Source organism: Condylostylus longicornis, unplaced genomic scaffold, assembly GCF_029603195.1.
Source record: "Condylostylus longicornis isolate FDR11 unplaced genomic scaffold, ASM2960319v2 ptg000034l, whole genome shotgun sequence".
In the NCBI taxonomy this organism is placed as follows: domain Eukaryota; kingdom Metazoa; phylum Arthropoda; class Insecta; order Diptera; family Dolichopodidae; genus Condylostylus; species Condylostylus longicornis.
In genome coordinates this window covers 2,136,765-2,158,963 of record NW_026578003.1, presented here as the reverse complement: position 1 = coordinate 2,158,963, position 22,199 = coordinate 2,136,765, and the positions used below count along the sequence as shown (strand labels likewise).

The following is a 22,199-nucleotide window of genomic DNA, read 5'->3' as shown; positions in this document are numbered from 1 at the left end:
CTTAAAACTATTCATATCTAACCCAATAATATTATATTTTGTTATTTGAAAAAGTAAACAACTCAACTAAGATTATAAGGAATACTCACATATACGTTACATACATATGTATAATTGTATGTATAAGTTAAGTTCAATCACAATTTTACGCTTTATTTCTACTTACTTTTAAAAATTAATTCATACGCACATACCCAACCTATATAATATGACGTAAGCATGTGTATGTGTATGCATGGAAAAAATTGATTATTTTTAAAAACTTTTTGATGCAAGAGCCTATAGGTATATTCTATTAACAAATCAAAAACAAAAGAAAAAAAAAAACAAGTCAAAATTAGAATTAATTTTTGTGATTTCTTTAAGCCCTTTAAAAAAAAAATATTTAAATCGGTCCTTATTCTTTTTTATTTTACTGCATTACATTTGTGTATATTCATTTCATTTATTAAATCATTCCCATAACGCTCTAATTAGAATTTACACACTGTTTTATATACTTGCAATCATAATGACCTCACGCATTTGAAGGTGAGTGTGAAAATAATTTTACCAAAATAGTATTAACAGAAAAAAAAAAAAAAAACAAAGTATGTCGCATTAAATATTTGTATTTGTATTAAATATATATGTATGAATATAATCTTTATACATTTATATATTTATGTTGAAAACTTATAATCTTCCGACATTGTATAAACTAAAAATTTTTTCCATTATAAGTATTTATAATAGAATAGTGTGCATAGTCAGCACAATTCAATTATCTTTTGTATATTTACACACATGCACATATTATTTTACACGAATTTATATAATATTGTAACAATATGTTCATAAATAGTGCATATACAGTTATATAAAGAAATATGTGTATATGTACACTTACGTGTGTATATGTACGTATTCAATATTTATTTTATTTTTATTCTTCATCATCTTTCAATATTTTTATTTCATATGATTATTTTCTTTTATTATTAATGAAAAAGTAAAATAAAGTAAGAAAAATTAAAAATTACAAAAGAATAACAACAATTTTTATACAGGTATTGTATTACAGGTAAAAGATAAATATTTCGTTGTTTTTTTTTTTTGGTTTCATCTATTTCTCTGTATATATATGTGTACATACAATATAGATTTTTCAGAGGGTTTATTGAAAATGTGCTCAACTAATTTTTCTAAGAATTCAATATCTCTCATATTTTTTTTTTTTTGGGTTTTCTATGATATATAACATTATACATACATAAGTGTACACATATACACATGTATATTATTAAAACTTATATTTATATTTATAGGATTGCCAATATATAATTATAATTCTAACAAAGTAGAACATTTCTAGTGATTTCTAGTAACTTTTAAAAAAAAAATTCATTTTACTCTTTTTTAATGCCATCTTAAGTAAATAATATGAATAATTACGGCCCAACAATGTTTTATATTTCATAATTTAAAGATTAACAATTGAAAGTTAATTGTAAGCACTCTTTATTACCTAACTGGTTGACCTCCTTTGCAGATTACTTTAATGTACTGTATTATATATAAAATGTAAGTGAAAATAAGTAAAAATTAGGTCGAAATTATAACAGTATGCCGTCAAATTCTACTATATATCAAAATTTTCAAAATTACTTTTTGATATCATTATTGAGCGGAACTAAAAATGACAGTGACACAGGCATGACTATGACATAAAATAAAATTTCCAAGTATAATGAAAAAAAAAAAAAAAAATTCGAAAAATTTTAATTTTAAAAAAAAAAAAAAAAATTATTTAAAGAAACCTTGAAGTTTCGGAAACCTTTATGTTCACATAAATTTATATTAACTATGTGCATAATAATAACAACATACACATATTTACTCATATTATATGCATTGGTTTATTTACTATCGTACATTTAAGTTGTTCTTTATAATACATGTACACATTTTATAGTTATTCTATAAATATTCGTATGTATGCATGTATGCATATTTATTCTTGTTTTTGTTTTTTTTTGGCTTTTATTTTCATTCTTATGAAATTTTACAGATCACCTCCAAGTCATATAGAAGTAAAGAAGAGGTGCATGAAATTATGAACAAGTTTCTCTCTTAAGTCTTTCGTTTTGAACTTTTGTTATTACTTTTTTTTTTCAGTTTTATTTTTATTATTATTATTATTGTTATTCTTGTCGTTTTTTCTTTTTTTTTGTCTTTCTTTAAAATAACATTTTTTATTTCGATTATTAAGTTTGTATTATTGAACATGCATTGGTAAAATTACAAAAAAAAAAAAAAAAGAGTAAAAGAAAAAATAATATTGTAAAGGGGAGAATCTATGGAGAAGAATTAAATGAGAAAAAAAAAAACCTTACAAAAAAAAAAAAAATTGTCATGCTCAATTCATGCGCGCTCTGTTGACCTCATAGTTTTGGTTATGCACTCGTAATAGATCATAAAATTCAACAAGTACGACAATAATAACAATAAAAGACAACAATAAATAATAAGAACAATAATATAAGAACAATATTTTATATATATAAGTACATACATATATACATACATAAATACATAATGTATATTTACATGATGTGAAAAAACAAAAGAAAAGAGAAAAAAAGAAACAAAAATATATAGAATTTTTGTGTACAAAAATCTACAGAAAACTTAAGTTCACCTCAAATATAAAAATCGATATTTATTCAATTGCATTTAGGAAGTATTTTGCTATATAGAAGAGTTATAATATTGTTTTTTGGTTCTTGGTCTTCATCATCTCTTCTTATAAATATTGTTGTTATTGTTCTTGTTTACTTTTTTTCTATTTTTTTTTTCTGAATTTTTTCTTATTTCACTTCTTCTAATTATAATTTTTTTTTTCTGTACTTCCTATTTTTATTTTGCCTCGATGTTTTTTTTAGTAACTTCTTTTTTAAGTTAAAAAAATTTTGTTTTTATTTTTAAGTTTCTAAATTAAATGTTGAAAAATATTAATATTCTCATCAACTATAGGATTTGAGAATAATGAAAAAATTTTTGACATTAAAAATATTTTAAAATTTAAATTCAATTTTAAATGAAAATTTCGAATAAATTTTTAATTTCTCTTCTTTATCTTTAAAATTTCAAAATTTTTGCTCTACGGCTTAATGGTTTCTTCTACAGCTAACCGAATCTAGAATTTTGCTTAAAATTCGACGTAATTTTGATGTATAAACGTCAATAAATCTTTGTTCATAAAACAAAGAGAACGTCATTTATCATTTATTAAACAAAAATCGTGAATAACATTCGATTTCAAAAACCTGCTTACACACATATAAGTGAACATTGTCAATATATATACACTTTTAAATATATTTAAATAACGCAATTAAATAATATAAAATTAATGTAAAAAATTTTTGTTATTAGAAATTTTTTCTTATCAAAAAAATAATCTCTATCACCTTTCTTATAATGCGTTCCTTTTTAATATTATTTAAGAAAAAAGAAAATATGTAGGACAAAAATAAAAATTCTCTACCTGGTATAATTATAAAATCAAAGTCCTGTTTTTATTTAAAAAATTAGTATATAATTAATAAGATTTTATCAAAAGTAAAAAAAAAGCAAAAATAAATTTCTTTTCTCTTATCAGAAAATATTTAAAAAAAAAAGGGACAGTTATTGTTTGTTAATTCCGCATCGATACCTTAAAATATTGTCAAACAGAGAGTGCTGTTTTGATGATATCGACAATTGAAATATTATACAAAATATAATATTTTCTACACGTTCTTAAATTACACACTCTTATATGAGTAATACGATACAAAACACATTTTTGTCGCATTATGTTTACTTAACAAAGTTCAAAAAATATTTCAAATTCCCAAAAAAAGAAAAAAATGCATATGAGTTAGGTAAAAAAAATATTTATTGCAGTATAATAGTGTTATAAAAAGTTCAGTAGTAGTGTGTTAGTATGTATGCCATTATACATAACGGGTAATTCAAAGAAAATATAGAAAAAATTGGAATTTGAGATGAATTTTTTAGTATTAGCACCGACAAATTACATTACTGACATTTGTTTTTTGAATAAAATTTCATTTTGTAATATTTTCATTGTAGGAGGTCCGTCTATTATTAATTCTATAGGAAATTTATATTTCGGCTTGAATTATTGTTTCAATATTGTTTATAAAATTGAAATCGATTTAATATAGTCGATATAAGAAACTAACATGAGTGTCAAATTATTCGATATTTCATCTATCTGATCGATGACTTGATTTCTGCAAGTTCAAAACGTTAAAAAAATTGATTACTAAACTAATAATAAGTAATAATAATTTAGAAACGTTCTTGGTTCTTTAGTTTCCGTATAGTGAAATGGCAAATTAAATTGAATTAATTTGGCAATTATTGGCGACTGCAATGAATTACACTTACAACCAAAAATCACCTTGTAATCATTTACGTTTAAATATTCAGGGTTAATTCAATATTCATGAAATGTTAAAAGAATTTTAAGTGTAAATTTTACAAGTTTCTATAATTTCAAAAAATTCTCTTGAAATTTAATCAGGATTTTTGAATAAATTCAATCAGTATTTTGTATTATACTCGTAAATTCGATTGTAATTTAGTTAAATTTATAAAAAAAATCTTTCATAAATATTACATTTGGGAATATGAGGCAAATATCACAGTGTCCTATAAATAAATCTAAAGAAACAAAATAACTTATCACAAGAAATGTGTTATTATTTATTCACCATTCACAATTGATTTGAATTGATTTCAATACAAAACTTGACAATAAAAAATTTTGACATTGACAGGATGAGGATTTTTTTGTTTTTTAACATTGAAGACTTCAGTAACGAAAAATAACAAAACAAAAAAAAAGAGATTAAATTTTGACATTTTATTTGTTGTTTTGTTCTGATTTTCTTTCATAATTTTTAAATTTTTTACAAAAAAAAAAAAAATTAACAATTAAATTAAAAATAACAATGTTAAAGCAGTAAGTGTATGAGTAACAAAAAAAAAATATTGTTCTCTTTTGTCAAATTTTAAATAACAATAAAAAAAAATAATTTAGTGAGAACAGTAGTTTACAAATTTTTTTTCTCTCTTTTCAATATTTATACATGAAAAAATGTCATTTTCGAATCTTTTGACCAAAATATTCGAAGGAATAAGTTGAGAAAGAAAATAATTCAGAATTTTATAATATAAACGAAATTCTAAAACTAGAATAAATTTGAGAAATTTTTAATGTAAGATTGAAACAAGTATAATATTTTTTGTCTTTTTCTTTTTGCTCGTGTTGAGTTCTTATACATTTCTAGTTTTTTTTTTTTTTTTTTTGTGTTTTCTATATTTAAAGGTTGAGTATAAAGGTTGAAATACTTAAACCTTAATCGATTCGTGTCATTCTCTTCGATTAGATAAAAAGAAAAGAAAAAAAAGAGGATTTTCTTTTATTTTTTTAAAATATAATTTTTTTTTTTCTGTTTTTTCGAAAATTTGTTTTTTCCCTCATATTTTTTTTTATTTACGGTTTTTTTTCCATGTTTTTCTGCTTGTTTTTTTTTTCTCTGTTATTTATTAGTTATAGTTTAACCAATATTGATAATTTATTACTAGAAAAGTACAGTCAAGCTGATTATAAAAAAAAAAAAAAACAAGGAAGAATAAGAAAGAAAAATCGAAACAACTGAAGTTCAACGGCAAAAGCAAAAAAACAAAAGGACAAAAAAAAAAATAAAAATTAGAAAATAAAAAACAAGAATTTTTTAAAGTTTAAATTTTTGATTATAATCTAAGATTTTTTTTTTTATTTTTGTACTTTTTAAGAATATGAAAACCTTAAATTCCCTTGGTCTTAAAGAAAATATACACACAACACTTATTAAATTTCCTTTAGAATTTTATTTTGGTTTCAAGGGAACAAACAATTTTTTTTTATTACAATCAATTTTATATTTTAGGATAATATCCTTTAAAAAAATTGTGATGATAACCAGGCTTTACAAAAATGAAGAAGAAAAACAAAATATTCTATTTTTTTTTCTCTCAAATGAAAGGACAACCATATTTTTTCTTAATGACTGAGTCATATACCAAGATCATAAAAATATTTCCAAAAAAAAAAAAAATATTTTCTTTTATTGCATATTTTTGGATAATCTATTATGGTTAAGAGAAAAAAATCGAATTTTCAATTGGCTAGAATACCATTGATGAATTTAAGATTAAAATATTTAACCCACTTAATTCTCTATATTTTTTTTAATATTTTTTGTGACTACAGTAAAAGTAGTAGTAATAAGTAACCCAATTTAGAATGTAAAAATTGTTTTTTTTTTTTTTTTTAAATAAAAGAAGCCTTTCTATTTTGACCACCTTAATTATTAATGATTTTCAATTATCGATAAATTTTTATATAAAACTTATAAATTATGGTTTTTAATTTTCTTGCTTTTTTTTTGTTGCTCAATAAATTATTGATGAAAAGAATTGGAACAGTTAAAAACCACTAAATTATAATTATTTAACTTCTGTTCACAACTTACTATATGTATACATTAAGTATGTATGTATGTATGTACAATGTCCACCTCTTTTCATAAAATAAATTTTTTAAATTGTAGTTATTTTTAATGTAAGAATTTATTTCGTTAAAAATATTTTATTGGGTTGGGATTAAAAATTTTTGATTGGGTTGATTAATTGGTTTGATCACAGATTGCAGGACTCAATCATAGCCGATATCAGGAAAATCAAAAAAAAAATTTTGATGTGATCAGGTCATAATCGAATGTATTGTATTTTTTTTTTTAATTATGAATTTCCAGAAAATTAGTTATTTCCTATAGGTAATGTACCTCTAAAAATTTCACTTTCCGTAAATGTTTGTTTTTAATAATTGTTCATAAATACTTTAACTTCTTCTTAGAGGTATGGTCAGACATTTCAAAATTATAACTAGTATGAAATTGAATTGTAGAGTTCAGATTTCAACCTGAAAAAAAATTTTTTTTCGTTTCATTATCTGATAGAGCTTATAATATATGAATTTTTAAATAAAATCCTTATCAAAAGTTGTCTCACCTGTTATACATAAATAAGCCTCCATAGATGATCAATTCCCCAAATCCATTATAAATATAAAGTCAGGTATGAATTTGTTTTAAAAATCGGTTCAGATGAATTTGAAATACAACAACGTACAGATAACGACAGATATCAGTTGCTTTGCGTTGTTCCAACACAAAAAAATTTGCTTCTTTGAAAAACTTGATGTGGTATTAAAGCAATATCTCCCTTAATGTATCCGATACGCTTAGTAATATTATTGAATGATATTGAATGATATTAAAAATTATATTATATACAAGAAGTCCTCCACGTCACAATAAATTTTATTAAATGAGTTGGCCTTAACGAATTTATTTCAGAATATTTTGTACCCAATTCATATTTCGATCATAGTTTCTCTACATTAATCTTTGTTCTTGATATTTAATAGAAAAAATTTTTTGTATGAGATTTTAGATTAAATTAAATATGACTTTAAAAACAACAACAAATTTAAATAATAAAAATTATTTCTTTTTCTTTTATTTCAGAACCATTTGGATAGAAAATTCTCCAAATTGTAAAATGGATAAGTGATTTATTTATTCTACAATATCTTTTAACCAAATAAAATTAACAAATTGCAATTTGAATGTTTTAACAATAAAGATAACGAAATTATTAAAATTGTTTTATCAAAAACAAATAAAAATTCTGTTACCGAAAGCTTATCTATGTCTATAGCTTAATTCGGTATTCAGAATGGTTTTAAAATTAGAAATAATATGGCTGTTTAAATTTATTTGCTTTAATCAAATAATAATTAATGCTGTTCATGTGCCAGGACCAGGACCAGGATTTAGTAATGTTTCATCTTCATCAACTTTATTATTTAGTAATAATTTTTCATCACAATATGGTGGCATTTTTCAAAAACGACGGAATTCAGATGGTGATGGTACTTCGCAAATGCAATCACGTTCTGTCGATACACGAGTTCAATTAGAAGTTCTCGAAGGACTTCCGCGTGGTACGGTTGTCGGTTTTATACCAACGAAACCCGGTTTTACATATCGTTTCAATGAGCCACCACGAGAATTTGTTTTAGATCAAAATACTGGTGAAATTAAAACTAATATTATATTGGATCGAGAAGATGTTCAAGATCGTTATGATCTTGTTGTATTATCAAGTCAACCAACATATCCAATTGAAGTTCGAATAACGGTATTAGATATTAATGATAATGCACCAGTATTTCCAGAACCAAGTATTGCTGTATCATTTTCTGAAAGTGCAGCACCAGAAACAAGAGTATTATTAGATGCAGCAACTGATCGTGATATTGGCAAAAATAGTGTTACAGATGATTATAGAATTGTTGATGGAAATCATGATGAAAAATTTCGTTTAGCTGTTTCAACAAATCCTTCAGGTGATGTTTCATATTTACAATTAGAAACTACAGGAAAGCTTGATCGAGAAACTCAAAGTTTTTACCAATTGAATATATCTGCACGTGATGGTGGAGATTTATATGGGTATTTACAAGTTAATGTAACAATACTTGATGTTAATGATAACCCACCAATATTCGATCATAGTGATTATGTAGTTTCACTAAATGAAAGCGTGCAACCGGGAACACCTGTTCTTCAAGTAATGGCTTCTGATAAAGATCTTGGAGATAATAGTAAAATAACATATTATCTGTCAGATAGTGAAATGCAATTCACTGTTGATCCAGAAACAGGTGTGATTTCTACTACTCAAAGGTTAAATTGCCAAAATTGCCAGCCATATGCCAAAAAGGAAGGAAGCTGTACTAAAAGGTAAATGTTCTTTTATTGTTTATTTAATATATTGCATACTTCAATATTTGGAAAATATTTATTAACTTTAAAATATTTGTTATTTTTCTAATTTTGAAATAGTTGCGTTTTTACTGTTTTTGCACGAGATCACGGTCAACCCAAACAAGATGGTCGAACTTACGTTACCGTTAATTTATTGGATACAAATGATCATGATCCAATTATTAGATTTCAATATTTTCCACCTACCGGGAACTTTGCTACTGTTGACGAAAATGCAGTGAATGGAAGTGTGGTGGCTGCTGTTTCTGTTGAAGATAGAGATGAAGGTTTAAATGGTCAAACAGATATACAAATAATATCCGGTAACGAATTACAACATTTTCGTTTAGAAAATAATCCCAGTTTTGATATTGTTCGTGTAAATGGTGTACTTGATCGGGAAGAAATCAGCAAATACAATTTAACTGTGGTAGCCACAGACAAAGGTTCCCCACCAAGAACTTCCACGGCTTATTTAATAATACATGTTAACGATGTTAATGATCACGAACCAGTTTTTGAAAAATCTGAATATTCAGCCATTTTAAGTGAACTTTCTCCTTTAGGCACCTATGTTGCAAGTATAACTGCTACTGATGAAGATACCGGTGTTAATGCCCAAATTTATTATGATTTTGTTTCGGGAAATACAAAACAATGGTTTTTAATAGATCACTATTCCGGCTTAATAACAACACAAGCTACATTAGATCGTGAGGTTCAAGGTACAGTTGTAATGAATATATCCGCACATGATGGAGGTCCAAATCCGAAATGGGCTTATTCTCAATTAAAAGTAAATATTTTAGATGAAAATGATGAAGCACCTAAATTTTCACAGTCACAAGTAAATATAACATTGACTGAAAATTTACCACCACAAACTGTTGTTGCAATGCTAACAGCTACTGATCATGATCAAGGTACAAATGGTAGTGTTACATACTCGCTATCCCCTTTGGTCAAACAGAAATATTCTGACATGTTTGGTATTGATATGCTAACTGGTCAATTAATAACTAAGGCGAAACTAGATCGTGAAAAGAATGCATTTTATGAAATTTTAGTTATAGCCAAAGATCAAGGTAATCCTCAGCAATCATCTACTGCAACTGTATATTTAAATATTGGGGATATAAATGATAATGAGCCCGAATTTTATCCAAAACATTATTTTGTTAGTTTGCCGGACGATGCGAGCAATGGCAAAAAATTAGTAAAAGTAACAGCTACTGATAAAGATGAAGGTGATAATGCTTTAATTACCTATAGTTTAGAAAATGATGCAGATGGATTGTTTGCAATAGATGGTATTAGTGGTGAAATTACCTTACGCAAAAATTTTCGTAATGTACAGAAATCTTCATATACATTAACAGTTCTAGCAAAAGATAGAGGTGATAGAAAAGCTCACAAAAATGCTATAGTCGAAGTAATTAAAAAATCACAAATGGAAATCTTAGATTTTGATTCACATTTGGGATATAATTTTAATATAATGGAAGATGATAGTAATGAATCTCCAAGTATTGGTCGTGAAGTGGGAAAAGTTCAAATTAAACCTGACTCTCAGATACGATTAAACTCCGGTTTTCCAAGTAATTCCGGTCTTGAATATTTAATCACGTATGGTGATCCATTGGAAAATTTTGAAATAAGTAAATATGGTGGAGTTATAACAACTGCCAAGCATATTGACCGAGAAGAAATTTCTAATTATAGCGTTACAGTTGTAGCAAGGGCTGGAGTAATCTTTGCACAAACAACTGTTAATATTTCAATTGGAGACTTAAATGATAATGCTCCAATTTTTACACAAGATTTTGAAGATATATATTTACCAGAAAATATGGCTGTTGGTCAAGAAATACATATTTGTAAAGCAATTGACCGTGACTCCGGTGTTAATAGTAAAATAACATACAGTATAATTTATAATCCGAATGATCAATTTAAAATAGGTAAAACATCTGGTGTGATGTATTTGAATAGACCTTTACAATCTGATCCTGGTACAATATTGCATGTTGAATTACAAGCAACTGACAGTGGTAAGCCGAACAGATTATCAAAAACAACTGTTATGTTTACGATTACTGATGTTAATGACCATACTCCAGTATTTGATCACACGTCCTATGAAACATCATTATTAGAAGGTACATCAGTTAATACTAGATTTTTTGCTTTATCAGCTTCCGATGCTGATTTGGGATCAAATGGCAAAGTAGATTATTTTATACTTGAAGGCAATTCTGAAGATAAATTTGGTATATTTCCTGATGGTTACTTATATGTTAAATCAGAGCTTGATCGCGAAGAAAAAGACTATTATTCTTTAACAGTAATATGTAAAGATCATGGAATTCCACCGAGATCATCAATTGTGCCACTAATTATACATGTAATTGATGAAAATGATAATGCACCAAAATTTTCAAATTCAACTTTTGTATATTCGATACCGGAAAATGAACCAGCCGATTCATTTGTCGGAAAATTAACGGCACATGATAATGATATCGGACGTAACGCTGAATTAACATATTTTTTAGCTTCAAATGAACTTGACTTTTCAATTGATTCAAGAAATGGCTTCATTAAAACTCTTCATACATTTGATAGAGAAGAATTAGTTAAAAAGAATGGTCATAACTATTTAGAATTTGAAGCGGTTGTAAGTGATAATGGTAATAATAGACTAATTGATAAAGTTAAAGTAAAAGTTTTCATTACGGATGTTAACGATAATCCACCGAAATTTGTTAGAGCACCATATAAAGTTCAAATATCAGAAGGTTCCAATGTTGGTTCTCCAGTTATACATGTATTTACAATTGATTTAGATGAGGGATTGAATGGTGATGTATATTATAATATTGAAAATGGTAATCAAGATGGAAAATTTAGTTTGGATAGTGCAACTGGACAAATTAGTATTGCTTCAAAATTAGATCGCGAAACTAAATCAATTTATAAATTGATAATTGTAGCACGTGATGCTAGCTTAGAAACCCAACTTAGTAGTTCAGCAACAGTAACAATTGAAGTTTTAGATGAAAATGATGTTGCACCCGAATTTCTACAAACTAATACAGAAATTTTTGTTAAAGAAACTACAGCAATCGGTACTGAACTTATGCATTTTAAAGCAACTGATTCTGATTTAGGTATTAATAGTCAGGTGACATTTTCGATATCAGCCGGTAATCGTAAAGATACATTTCATATTGATAATAAATCTGGTTCATTATATTTACATAAAACACTTGATTATGAAGATACACAATCATATTCATTAAATATAACAGCATCAGATGGTGGTAATCCAAAATTATCATCAACAATAATATTTACAGTTCATATATTAGATGAAAATGATAATCCACCAAGTTTTCCAAATACAGCTATAGTACGTCAAATACGTGAAGGAATACCAATTAAAACACCAATTGTTACAATTAATGCTGAAGATCCTGATTCTGGTTTAAATGGAAAAGTTTCTTATTATATATCAAAACAAGAACCCGAAGATAATTTACGACATTTTGAAATAAATTCAACAACTGGTGTTATATATACTTTAAAGAAAATTGATAGAGAAACAATTGATACATTTCGATTAACAGTTGTAGCAATTGATCAAGCTGAAAATATTCGTAAAAGATTATCAGCTGAAAAACTTGTTACTGTTATTGTTGAAGATATTAATGATAATGCACCAATTTTTGTATCAATGAATGCAGCAATATTACCAGAATCTGTATTAAATTATAATAAAAAATTTAAAACATCATCATCATCATCATCATCATCATCATCAGGTTATAGTCATACAAATCAATTATCAAATATTATAATGTATGTTAAAGCAAAAGATTTAGATTCAAGTACAAATGGTTTAGTTACATATGAAATGGTTAATGGTAATTCAGAATTATTTAAATTAAATCGTAATACTGGTGCAATAACATTACAAAAAACAATTGATAAACCAGAAATACGTTATCAATTAGCAATAAAAGCAACCGATGAAGCTGTACAAAATGAACGTAAAAGTTCAGATGCATATATAACATTAATAATGCCAAATAAATTATCAATAACAACTACTGGATCTTTATCATCATCATCATCATCAACATCAAGTTCATCAATAAATAATATGAAATTATTATCAAAAACAAATGGTAATAATTTAATACCAATATTTATACAAAATGAACAAAGTGGTTCAGTACTTGAAAATGAACCACCTGGTACAAGTATATTGACGGTCAATGCTCGTATTAATTCAGATGATGATGCAATTGAATATTATATAACAAATGTAACAAGCTTTAATGGTAATAAACAAGTTGAACGTTTATTTGAAATTGATACAAAACTTGGTATACTATCGACAGCAAATGAATTGGATCGTGAATGTGGTATTGATACTTATATTATTGAAGTATATGCTGTTGCTATCGGTGATGAACCAAGAATTGCTAATACCAAAGTAAGTGAAATAATTTTGTTTTTTTTTATTTTAATTTTAATTTTCTTTTTATATTATAAATTATAAATTTTTGTTATTATTTTTTTTTTTTTTTCGAATTTTTCTTATATACTTGTAATTTTAATTTTATTTGATAGTTTCTTATTTTTTTGTTATTTTTTATTGGTTTTCTAGGTTCGGTTTTATTTATATTTTATACTCAGTTTGTTTTGTATAGTTTGAAAAGGCAAAATAAAACGACATAAAATAAAAGAATAATATGGTTAGGTTTTTTGTTTTTTTTTTTCTTCTTACAAATTATTTTAATTACTACCGACAAAGTATTTAAGTGAAATACATCATGATCATTTATATTAAATACATATACTGGTATTATATACCTACATCAATTATTAATAACCATGTATACTGTATAGTACTTGTATATATAATAAAATATATGAGGTCTTAATTAAAGCTTTCAAGAAAGTAGGTCAGCTATCAGGTTAAATTAATTGAATTTAAGTTATAGCTGAAAAGTTATGCATTTAATGAATAAATGCAGCGATAATATTTCAATTTTTTGTTTTCTTGTTTGGCTAATAGCTCTGTACCTACTCATATATAGAAATATCTATAAAAAAGGGTTTACTAAAAAGTCATAAAATAAAAAAACTAAATTGTAAAATTGCATTTTTTTTTTTTAAAACATGATATATGGAGAGTGAATTTTATTATGAATTGGTGTAGTATACAAAGATTTACATATACTTTGAGTACAATAATAATTTGCCAATATTTCATTTAAATTTTTTTTTGTCGTTTTGCCGTTTGAATTGCAATTCAATAAGGGGGAGGTATTGTGATCACAACAAATTTCAATTTTTGTAATTTTAATGGAACTATATTAATTTCAGATTTAAAATTAACTCTGTTTCCTAGAATCTTGAAATTTGAAAAAAGTGTACAAGAAAATTTTCATTATTTAATTGAACCATTTCACTAAACCATGAATAAATTAATTGAAATTTGTAAATATCATTCAGAAAATGTTCAATATTTGACCGATTATTTGTTGATCTCATCAGATTTCTGTTTTCCCTTTTGTTTTCCAACTTATATTTCTTCGTAGGGTCTGTTTTTTTTGCAGTACAAAAATATAACGATCATATAATATAAATATTGACAGTATTTTCAATATGTCAACCACCTATATAATGCCAATCAATAAATAAATATATACCTAGTTTGTGAAAAGAGAAGAAACAATGAAACAAACAAAAAAGCAAAAATGTTACACTGATCACTTTTTCATGATAATTTAATTAAGTAACAACTCAATTCACTCATTGTATAAGAATTTAAAAAGAAAGAAAAGGTATAAAATAAAATAGTAAAGTTACCTACATATATAATTTTTAATTTCACAAGTTAAATTTCAGTATTTTTGTTTGTTTACCCCATTAACTACTGAATGGTATAATAAAATCGCAACTCCAGTATGAATATTAACAAAAATTCGTTGTATAATATAAATAACTTTTACTAAACATTAATAAAATAAGGTTTCTATAACAGTTCGAACGAATATTGTACGTTCTCCGAAATCATTTGTTGAAATTGAACGCATATTGTACCCTTTATTTTTTAATAACTTTAATATTAAAAATACAATGTGAAAATTTTTCATTTCCGTCGAAAAATACTTTATAACAAGTTAGTTTTATTTTAATTTCAATAATTTCAAATCACATTTTATTCTAATATAATATTTATGTTGACAATTCGCATTATATATCGACACCCTATATATATAAAAATATTAAAAATGTCAGAATCATAGACACCATATATAATATACATATTTTGTTATCGCCATAACAAAAACGACAGATTAATGCTATGGAATTTTTATTTCCATTCGTACATATGTACATATTCGTACATATTATATTCGTATATAATTTGATATTTTTATGAACGTCTCAAAGTTAGGCCAGTCAACCTTAAATTTCATTATTTCACTATATTTATTTTAAGATTGATTTAATATATATTAGGTTTGAATGCATTTTTGTTTTGTTTTTGGATTATTCATTATATACTCTCTACTCTATAAACTATATATACCTACGTGAACCTATGGATTTTTCCTACATTTAAAACTAAAGAAAATATAGAAGAAAAAAAAAAACAAGGAATTTCGTGATAATTTTCGATTTACTTAATAAATAATTGAGAGGTTAGTCCTATACTATATAGGACCATTATGGTTTTTTGTTTTTCCTTTCTTATTTTTTGTAAATTTTAAATCTTGATAATGCATTTAAAATACGAAATTTATTATCATATTGCAATATGGTTTTCAAATACTTATATTTTTTTTCGGTTTTCGTTTTTTTAAGAATGTGGAATAAAAAATGTAATTGTTATACAGTATAAGTATTTGAGTATATTTTTTTAAAGTATTTTATGTACAAATAACGTAGGTACAAAATATTGAATATTGTTGATAGGTTTGACCTGTTTATTGTATTGAAAAATTGACAAGATTAAAAGTAGAACAAAAATCTAAATATTTTCTACAACAATGATTTTTGGATTGATCTATAAATATTAAAATTTTGTATATATGTACGTTTTATATAAAAAAATATGTACATATATCTATATATATATATATATATTGAATAAAAAATCATGCATACATAATTATAAATTAATCTTACGATGAAAAAATAAAAAAAAAATTATAGGACTTTTCTGTTTTATTAGCAATTATGTATATAATATAGGAGTCAAAAAGGTTTTAAGTCTATAGTAAAACTGGGAACGCATATTTTTTCAATAAAAAGGTTCAAAAAATACAAAAAAAAAAAAAATTTATTTATAGGTTTGGTAATATTGAATTGCAACATTTATGTTTTTATCTATACAAATTTATATAATTTGTATGAAATTTATAGTTCATAATAATATTCAATGGGGGCAGCTCTTAGGCAATTTATTGAAAATAAAAGCGTTTTACAAAAAATTATGAATACATTCGGAGAGAAATTCAGAGTAAATTTTTCTTAATATTTTGATGAAAAATAACTAATTGTTAATTGAAATTTATTATATTGCAAGAAATTAATTGCAACTATGGGAGCGCAAAATATTGCGCCTCATAAATTGTCGGTATAAAAGAATATTAATTTCTATTTTAATATTTCTCTCATTCAATACGCAGACAAATACATAATTGATTTCTAAAAATTTAAAATTTATTTACAATCTTAGTTTTTATTATAAATTATTTAAAAATTGCAAGGAATAAATATTAGAAAAATTTGAAATTAGAAACTTTAAAAAATTATAAGTTAAAAAAATCAGCAGCATTTATAGGTACCATTGTAGATTATTATCACTGGGACGGATTTGGCCTACCAGTGTTATCTGTCCTACGATGGCTTGTCGATTACTATACCTTCATGTTCATTCTTATTTATCACACGAATTAGGCTTAATAATTGCGATACTTTATCATACAAATTAATATTGCACGAAAGAATCAAAACAATTATTATTTAGACGCACAAAGTGCTGCTATCAGAATGTACAGTGAAATCATCATCATTTAATGAAGATGGAAAAGAAAATGGTGGTGAGTTACTAAAGGTTAGAGTTACTGAGATTTTTACTACGACAAGGAGTATTAAAAAATAATTATAATCTAGTTTTATTTTAAGGAAACTTAAAAATATTTTGATTATAAAAATTTAATGGGCTATAATCATAATATTACCGTGTAACATTTAAAATTTTCAAGAATTTTCTATAAGAATTTATTATTGATTATTAAAACTCAAATCAAATATATTTTTTCAATTGCATGTAGCCCAATTGCTTTCAAAAAATTTCCTACATTTCTGATAATTATATTATTTACTATATAAAAGCCGGTCGTGTTAAATAATTTTTAAAGCTGAACTTGTTTAACACCCCTTAAATTAACTGTATATACATTTTTAATTTAAACCATTTGTTTTATAAAATTTCATTAATGTGACAGAATTTGAAAATTTTTATTATTATAAACCTGTAAATTCAACGGTCACCGTAAAATTTACTAATTTTATTGTTCATTTTTACAATAAAGAAAGTTTTTTGTTTTTGAAATAAAAAAATAAAAAAGCGCCTGTACAAATATTATTATTATTACCTTATATATTTTATAACTTTTACTATCTTTATACAAAATAAAAGTGGGTTAATCATTGTTTGTGTGAACAATTTTTTTCTTTTCAAAAACAACAAAAAACCAGAAACAAAAAATTAAATTACAAAAGTTTTTTTTTTTTTTTAATTTTTGTTTAAACAATTTGAAATTAAAGCAACTAATAAAACAAAAATTATAATGAAAAACACAAAAATATTGAAAATAATAAAAAGAAAATCATAAAATCGAATAAAAACGAGGGAAATTTAGCGCTTTTAACACTAATTTCAACAATAACTTGTTAATATAATAAACCGCGCATCTTACTCTATACAAATTTAGGAAAAAAAAAATAGAAAACAAAAAAGCAACAGTATTGAAGAAGAAATAAAATGAAATAAGCACCAAAAAAAACAAAAATCAACCATAAAAACGCTTTTAATTAACCCCATAAATCAAAGTTAATTTATGATTTCCAGCAGATTTTTCAAAATGGCACATCAAACTATAATAATATTGGCAGAACTTTTAATATTATCTATAATACACGCACATAACATTCAAACAAACACACATACTTGTATAAAAATAAATTCCGTATGATTTATTAGTTAAAAGTTCAACTAAATCATACTAGAAACTGAAAAAAAAAAATGAAAAAAAAAATTGAAAATTTCAAATTTTTTCCAATTCTATTTTTACTTAATTTTTTTTTCGAAATTTCTCAAGAGAAAGTAAATTGTTAATTATTGTCTAACAGTTGATTTTTTTGTTTTCTTACTTATATGACAAGCACAATAGCAAAGCAATAGCGGGGCAAGCAATAGCAAATACCGAATAGTTTTTTCTTTTATTTTATTATATTGTTTAAAAAGAATATATATATAGAGGAAATATAATCTTTTGACAGAGTGTGGTAAATGAATTTGAAAAAAAAAAAAAAAAACAGGAAAAAAAAATGAGCCCTCATTTTGGCCCCTTATTAACTTATCATCATTTTTATAAAAAAAAATAATTTTATTTTCTCATTTTCTTCTACTCTTTTTTAAAGCAGACCAAACCAAACCAATCCATAAAAAAAAACGTAAACACAAACAAGAACAAAACGAGTCTAAACTGACTGAATTATACCCTGCACTTTGACAATCTGAGTATAAAGATTTATTTTTGAATTTAGAATTAGCTTTCATAATTGTATGGCTCGAATCTGTCCGAAAATTCCACAAAAATTTCACAGATATATCTAATCTATAATTGGACACACAATTGCCAAATTTTATGAATCTATAGCTTTATTATTTTTTCCGAATGAATAAAATTAGGTTTTGGGGTTGTATAGCAGCTACCCGAACCACTGTATCCATTCCATTAAAATTTTTAGAGCGTATGTAAAATTTAATTGGACACATGTGTAAACAAAATTTCATATTTATATCTTTGTTAGTTTTTGAAATATTTAAAATAATCTCTTTGAGTTGTATAACAGCTATCCAATTGCATTGCCCGAATTGGCCCAATAACAATAGGTGCAAAACAAGCAATTTGTTAAAGTTTGGTCGCATTTGTTTTATACGTTTTTGAGTTATCGGGCGCTTGGGCAGACGGATGGACAGACGGACTAAATTAATACAGAATTTTGCGGTGAGCAAGAATATATAACATTTTAATACAGCAGAAAACTCCTTCAAATGGTTACAAACTCCATACCAAAATTAATATACCGTTCGAAACGGTGCAGGGTATAAAAAACAATTTTTTTCAAATTTTTCTTGCTTTTTTTTTCAAGAAATTAAAAAAAATGGTGGCATTATAAAAGTATTTCTTGAAAATATTACAGTTTTAGAGTTTTACGATCGAATAAAAGTATAAATATTTATAAGGTAAATAGATTTGTGTTGTTTCATGTCATACTAGGACACTTACTATAGGATAGATCGGTTGTCATGTAAAAGTAAAGGATCAGTATAACAGAATACTTAAATTATGAGAAGAAAAATTCTATCTAATTTTTCAGAATACTTAAAATTACAGTTATCATATTGCTCTAATCAAAAAAAAAAAAAAAAAACAGTTGCAGGAGAATAAAAAATTTTAACATGATTCTTTAGAAAAATAAATAAAAATCAATTTAAAGATCATAAATACATATTACATTATGTATATAAGTTTGTGACATAATTTTATATTAAAAAACAAAAATAAAAAAACAAGAAAAAGACACCCCCTGAAGTGTTCGCTACACATATTATAAAGATGGTGGTGGTCGTTCATTTTGAAAAATTACTATTAATAATTTACTGTTATTAATTTTAGAATTTTTGTTTAGATTTTTATCATCATTTTACTTGCATATGTATATACATATATATTGCATACTCGTATTATTCATATAACATTAATTTATTATATATAGTATAGATGACTCTCCTTATTTTCTTATGATTATTGTATACAAACTAAAACATATCATTAGTCATGTTTTTATAATAAGGAATGCGGACAAAATACATTCATTATGTATGGATACATTTAATGAACTTTCATAAATTAACTATATATATAACGTATACATATATATATACACTTGAAATAAGTATAATCCTTGGATGATGAATTTTTTTATTTTCCTCTTTTTTAAATTAAATTTAAAATATTTACATACTTATATTTAATAAGAATATTGACAAATGACAATATATAAATTAAATGTATGTACTTAAAATATTCATATACATATGTATGAACACATCCATATATACATATTTTTTTTCATATTTTATATTTTATAATGTATTTATACTTAAAATGATTAAGTGAATACAAAATTTCTGAGTAATAAAATTTATAGGAAATATTTAAAAAATTTTTTACATTTATGTAGGTCCATACAAAATGTATGTTCAAATCACTTTAATCTTTTCAATTCGAATTTTCATACAGGAAGAGATTATTATTATTTATAATTTTTTTTATATTTTAATAAAGTATAATATGACAGACTGTTTAAAGTAATCAAAAATGAAAAAATATTTAGTCTTAATTCTACATAAGTTCAGATGAATCAAAATGATTTTGGTTGGAACAAATTTTTGTTGTATGTATGATTCAAGTTATTTTAAATATTGTGTATGATCGTATTTGAATTTCTTATTAAAATTGAATGAGAATCATGTTGCCTTAAATTATTTTTAAAAATCAAATTGTTATATAAATATTATAACAATAATACACATATATAACAATAAATTGGATAAATCCATTTCCAAAAAATGTCTTCCTCTAAAGTTAAATTATTAAAAAAAATTAAGAAAATTAAATTAAATTATAAAGAAATTTTTTTTTTTTGAAAATTCATCAAGATATTTTTAATATTTTGTTAAACATTGTAATAGCGTATATGTGATGTTTGCTATGAAATAATAATTCCGTTTTTAGTATATTCTCAATTTTGTTTATTGTTTCAGTCTCAACATTATACTGACTCTATGTCATATTACAGTTATGTCATAATTATATTTAATATTAGTGTTTCTGTTTGACATAAATTATAATTAGTGTTAGGACGAGAGGTAAGAATACGTGATACATAATGATGTTTGACAATTCATGTTCTACAATAAACGTATAACTTTCGAAATATATCTTCTAAATTTTTTTTAAGAAAATGTTTAATACATAACAATAAATAAGTTTGATTTAAACTAATTAAATGTTATGTATCATTAATAATTCGATATGTTTGAGAGAGTATATGGTTTGAATCGAACCGAGCGCCGGTTTTTAATTAAACTCATGTTTTAAATCGGCTTGAACGTTAAATTCGTACTCAATTCATACTCTGATCGAAAATATTGTAATGTATAGCCGAATATATTTTTGATGACATACAAAATATACATTATGTCGTTTAGAATCATGCAATTTGTCGAACTATAGAGTAAAATAATTTATTAATATTGAATAAATTTTAATATATAATAATTATAAATGACATTACAATTGTAACAAAATTTAAATTTTGTTTTTTTTTTTATTGGTGTGAAAAGAAAACTTCCTTTTATTCGGAATAAAATACTTTTTATTTTTCGCTAATATATTTCGTGCGCTACATACGCACTTTATCAAAGCTGATTTTCTTCTCGTTCTAAATTTTGTTTTAAATTAAAGGATTTCGTCTTAATTTTTAATTTGATCAATTTTAAATTAATAATAATGTATTACGAACGAAAGCATGATTTTTAAAATACCCTTACAAACCTGTATGGCTTTTTATTACAAAAACAAGAAACAAAAAACAGCAGATCATCGAAAACTGAAAAGAGGAAGCTATATGAAAATTATGAAAATTAAATGAGAGGCACAAAAAAAGAAAAAACAAAGAGACTCTTAGTATAGATTGTAAGATTTTGAATTCTTTGGACATTTAATCGATCTTTTTCTCTTTCCTTCCAAAAAACGGAATTTGTTTTTTTTCTTTTTCTGTTTTCTTATTGCTGTTGTTGTCAGTTTTCTGCTAATCTTTATTAAATTTATAAAAAGCATTTTCATTTTTTTTTTTTTTTTTGCCCCATTCAAAATATTCTCC

At 24.4% G+C, this 22,199-nt stretch overlaps 1 protein-coding gene across 1 annotated transcript; it reads left to right on the top strand.

The window, feature by feature from the left end:
- The first annotated feature begins 7,804 nt into the window (after window positions 1-7,804).
- On the top strand, window positions 7,805-17,121 carry LOC129608747 (cadherin-related tumor suppressor-like). Its single transcript, XM_055520423.1, has 5 exons — window positions 7,805-8,909; window positions 9,012-12,592; window positions 12,806-12,985; window positions 13,172-13,434; window positions 16,987-17,121. The coding sequence occupies exons 1-5, from the start codon at window positions 7,840-7,842 to the stop codon at window positions 17,119-17,121; spliced, it is 5,229 nt and encodes a 1,742-aa protein (XP_055376398.1). The 5' UTR covers window positions 7,805-7,839.
- The last annotated feature ends 5,078 nt before the right edge of the window (window positions 17,122-22,199 follow it).

Bases quoted from the DNA above. Each gene is read 5' to 3' on its own strand.
- LOC129608747 (XM_055520423.1), top strand. From the start codon at position 7,840: ATGGTTTTAAAATTAGAAATAATATGGCTGTTTAAATTTATTTGCTTT. The intron at 8,910-9,011 runs GTAAATGTTCTT...ATTTTGAAATAG, and splicing joins GAAGGAAGCTGTACTAAAAG to TTGCGTTTTTACTGTTTTTG. The intron at 13,435-16,986 runs GTAAGTGAAATA...ATTATTATTTAG, and splicing joins CAAGAATTGCTAATACCAAA to ACGCACAAAGTGCTGCTATC.